The sequence below is a fragment of the Hirundo rustica genome, chromosome 8 (assembly GCF_015227805.2).
Source record: "Hirundo rustica isolate bHirRus1 chromosome 8, bHirRus1.pri.v3, whole genome shotgun sequence".
Classification (NCBI taxonomy): Eukaryota; Metazoa; Chordata; class Aves; order Passeriformes; family Hirundinidae; genus Hirundo; species Hirundo rustica.
This window is the reverse complement of record NC_053457.1, coordinates 34,793,002-34,795,501: the sequence shown is the minus strand read 5'-3', so window position 1 is coordinate 34,795,501 and position 2,500 is coordinate 34,793,002. Positions and strand designations below refer to the sequence as shown.

General features: G+C 39.9%; 1 protein-coding gene across 2 annotated transcripts in view; it reads left to right on the top strand.

Annotated features, from left to right (window-relative positions):
• EBF3 (EBF transcription factor 3) overlaps positions 1-2,500 on the top strand; it is a 122,531-nt gene that overhangs the window by 105,281 nt on the left and 14,750 nt on the right. For both annotated transcript variants that reach the window (XM_040071761.2, XM_040071762.2), the window contains exon 11: positions 1,259-1,347. In XM_040071761.2, coding sequence (XP_039927695.1) covers positions 1,259-1,347 — 89 coding nt within the window. The remainder of the gene's footprint in view (positions 1-1,258; positions 1,348-2,500) is intronic.

The window sequence follows — 2,500 nt, the reverse complement described above, 5'->3', positions numbered from 1 at the left end:
TGTCTCCGGGATGCATGATGGAATGTCAAATCATATTGCAGTCTTCAACTTTCTGTCGTGTTATTGAGTGCATGCGTGTGAGCCTCCCCGCATTGATCACGGGATGTGCCGCCCGTGTTTACACAAATAATGGCAGCACTTGATGATAATGTCGGCCAATTATTTCGGATGACGTTTCCCGACGCCCCCCTCCCCGAGTAAGTTGTAGCCTTTGTGTCGGCCCTGGCTCGGCGAACCTGCTGAGTTGTACGGTGTTAATCATCAAATTACATGCTGACTAATGAGTGATGGCCTAAATTGCGGGCTGAGTAATGAATAGATGGAGGCAGTTCTTATTAGTCTCAGAAAACCCATTGATTTATGTAGCGCCATGCACCGTGGAGTTAGTCTGCTGAAAACGATATCTACATCAAGGAGTAATATACTCTAATAAGTATTTTCATCTTAACTCTAGTCACTGGGCCTCCAGGCTCAGTTTTTGTTTGAGTCAGGCAGAGCTATAATAAAGCCCTATGACTCCTTATAAAGCTTGTTAAACACAATGTGTGCAGTCTAACTGAGTCAGGATCATGATTCATGCACTGTACACAGCAGCATGTGCTGCTGATTTATGACCAAGCACAGTTCATAGTCAAAATTACAATTTGAGGGATAAAAAGATTAATTACTATTTGTGGCCTGCAATTTCATGAGGCTAGTGGATTGCAGCTGTAGAATGATAGTGCTCTACATCAGTTTGTAGTCAGCCATTCACAGATTATTAAAGCTTTGCAAGATTAAGTGCTCCTCCTGCCTGGTTTGTGCTCAGGCAATATGCTAGACAAAAAAGGACCACAGGGATAAATCTGAAGCTAGCAATAGCTGGACATATGTCATAATTGCTAGTTTCCCATAAATCCACAGCCAGTATAGAAAGCAGCCCGTGATGCAGACATCATATCATGACTGTAGTGATTGCTATATATGGCCTCAAGACCTGTAACTTTGTTACTGTGCTATCATTTTTGCAATATATTGGATAACCCTTTGACTATTTTCCAGCCTAATTATAAGTAGAAGTAATCATTGCTTTGTGAAGGGGGGGGGGGGAAAAAAAATCCTCTTCCTCAGGACAGGTTGTAAAATGAGGTTTGCGGCTGGCATAAGGTCTGAGAGGAAAATTGCACATGGGGTATAAATTTGTGCTCAGAAGCAGTTGTTGGGATGTGCATTTTATTAAACCCCTCCGCTTAAATCGCTTCATTTGTTTATGTTCCAGCGCTTAACGAACCCACCATAGATTACGGCTTCCAGAGGTTGCAGAAAGTTATTCCGCGACATCCAGGTGATCCCGAAAGGTTACCAAAGGTTAGTGAAGAGCCAGAAAGCACCTCTTTATTTTTTTTCCTAATTAAATACGTGTTGCTAAAGGGTGCCTTAGGCTGCTTATCACCTGTAAAATAACGCTGCGCACGAACTCCGGCTGAGAAACTTCTTGGGTAGGTACATCAAGCTGCAAAAAAGCAACCTGTACTCTTAAATGTGACCCCTTTTCCACATTAATTCTTTGCCATTAAGTTAATCGACAGTTTTTAAGATCGCACCTGATACTTGTGGGAGAGTATTTTAAAGAAGGAGAATGGATTTTCTGATACAAATATTTTGGATTCTACAAGAGGGACATAAACTTCCTGCGTAATGAAATAGTTCAATTAAACATTTTCCACTCCAGTAGCTTGTAGTGATTTCAATCTAAGCAGCCCCACTCTGATCTGTGATTATTTGACTCTTGTTTTCCTTTCATTTTCTAAAGCTCGATTCAGTTTAATCTTTTGTTTACAAAGCTTTTGTTATAAGTCCCTGACTTAGCAGGCTAACAAATGAAGTCCACATATTAATATCTAGAGGGACTTTTCATTTAAATTCAACAAAGACAAAAGCTGCCTGTGTTGTTTATGCACATGACACGTATCACAGAAATTTCATTTTGATGTAAAACATTAAAGATAAGTCATGCTTATAATTTTCCCTTTTTCTTTGATATAATATTGTCTTTTTTCCTTCAGCGCAATCTCTGATTTTCAAGGCAAACTTGAAAACACAAATGAAAAATGAAGTCGTAACATTATGACTGATTATTTTGTATTCTGTTCTTGTGTGCATCAAGTCTTGACCACCTCTGAGTTTTATTAACACAATAAAACCTTTTAGACATTACCTTTTAATGCTCAGCGTGAACATAAGCAATATCATTAGGTCTCTCTTTTAATTTGCGAGCATGCCAGCAACTCATATCAGATATTCACTGTCACAAGAATTGCAGGCAAAAGGGAAGATTTTTAAAGTGTGTTTCACTGAGGGGGTTTTTGCCCCTGAGGGTTGAGCTCCAGCAAGAAGAGGTTAGTTCCTCCAGAAGAACTGGAGCCATCCATATCATCACCCATAGGGCTCTTGCTGCCAGCATTGCAGCCTTTGGGTTGATGCAGGTACTAATGATATCACTTTCCATCTATAAATATAT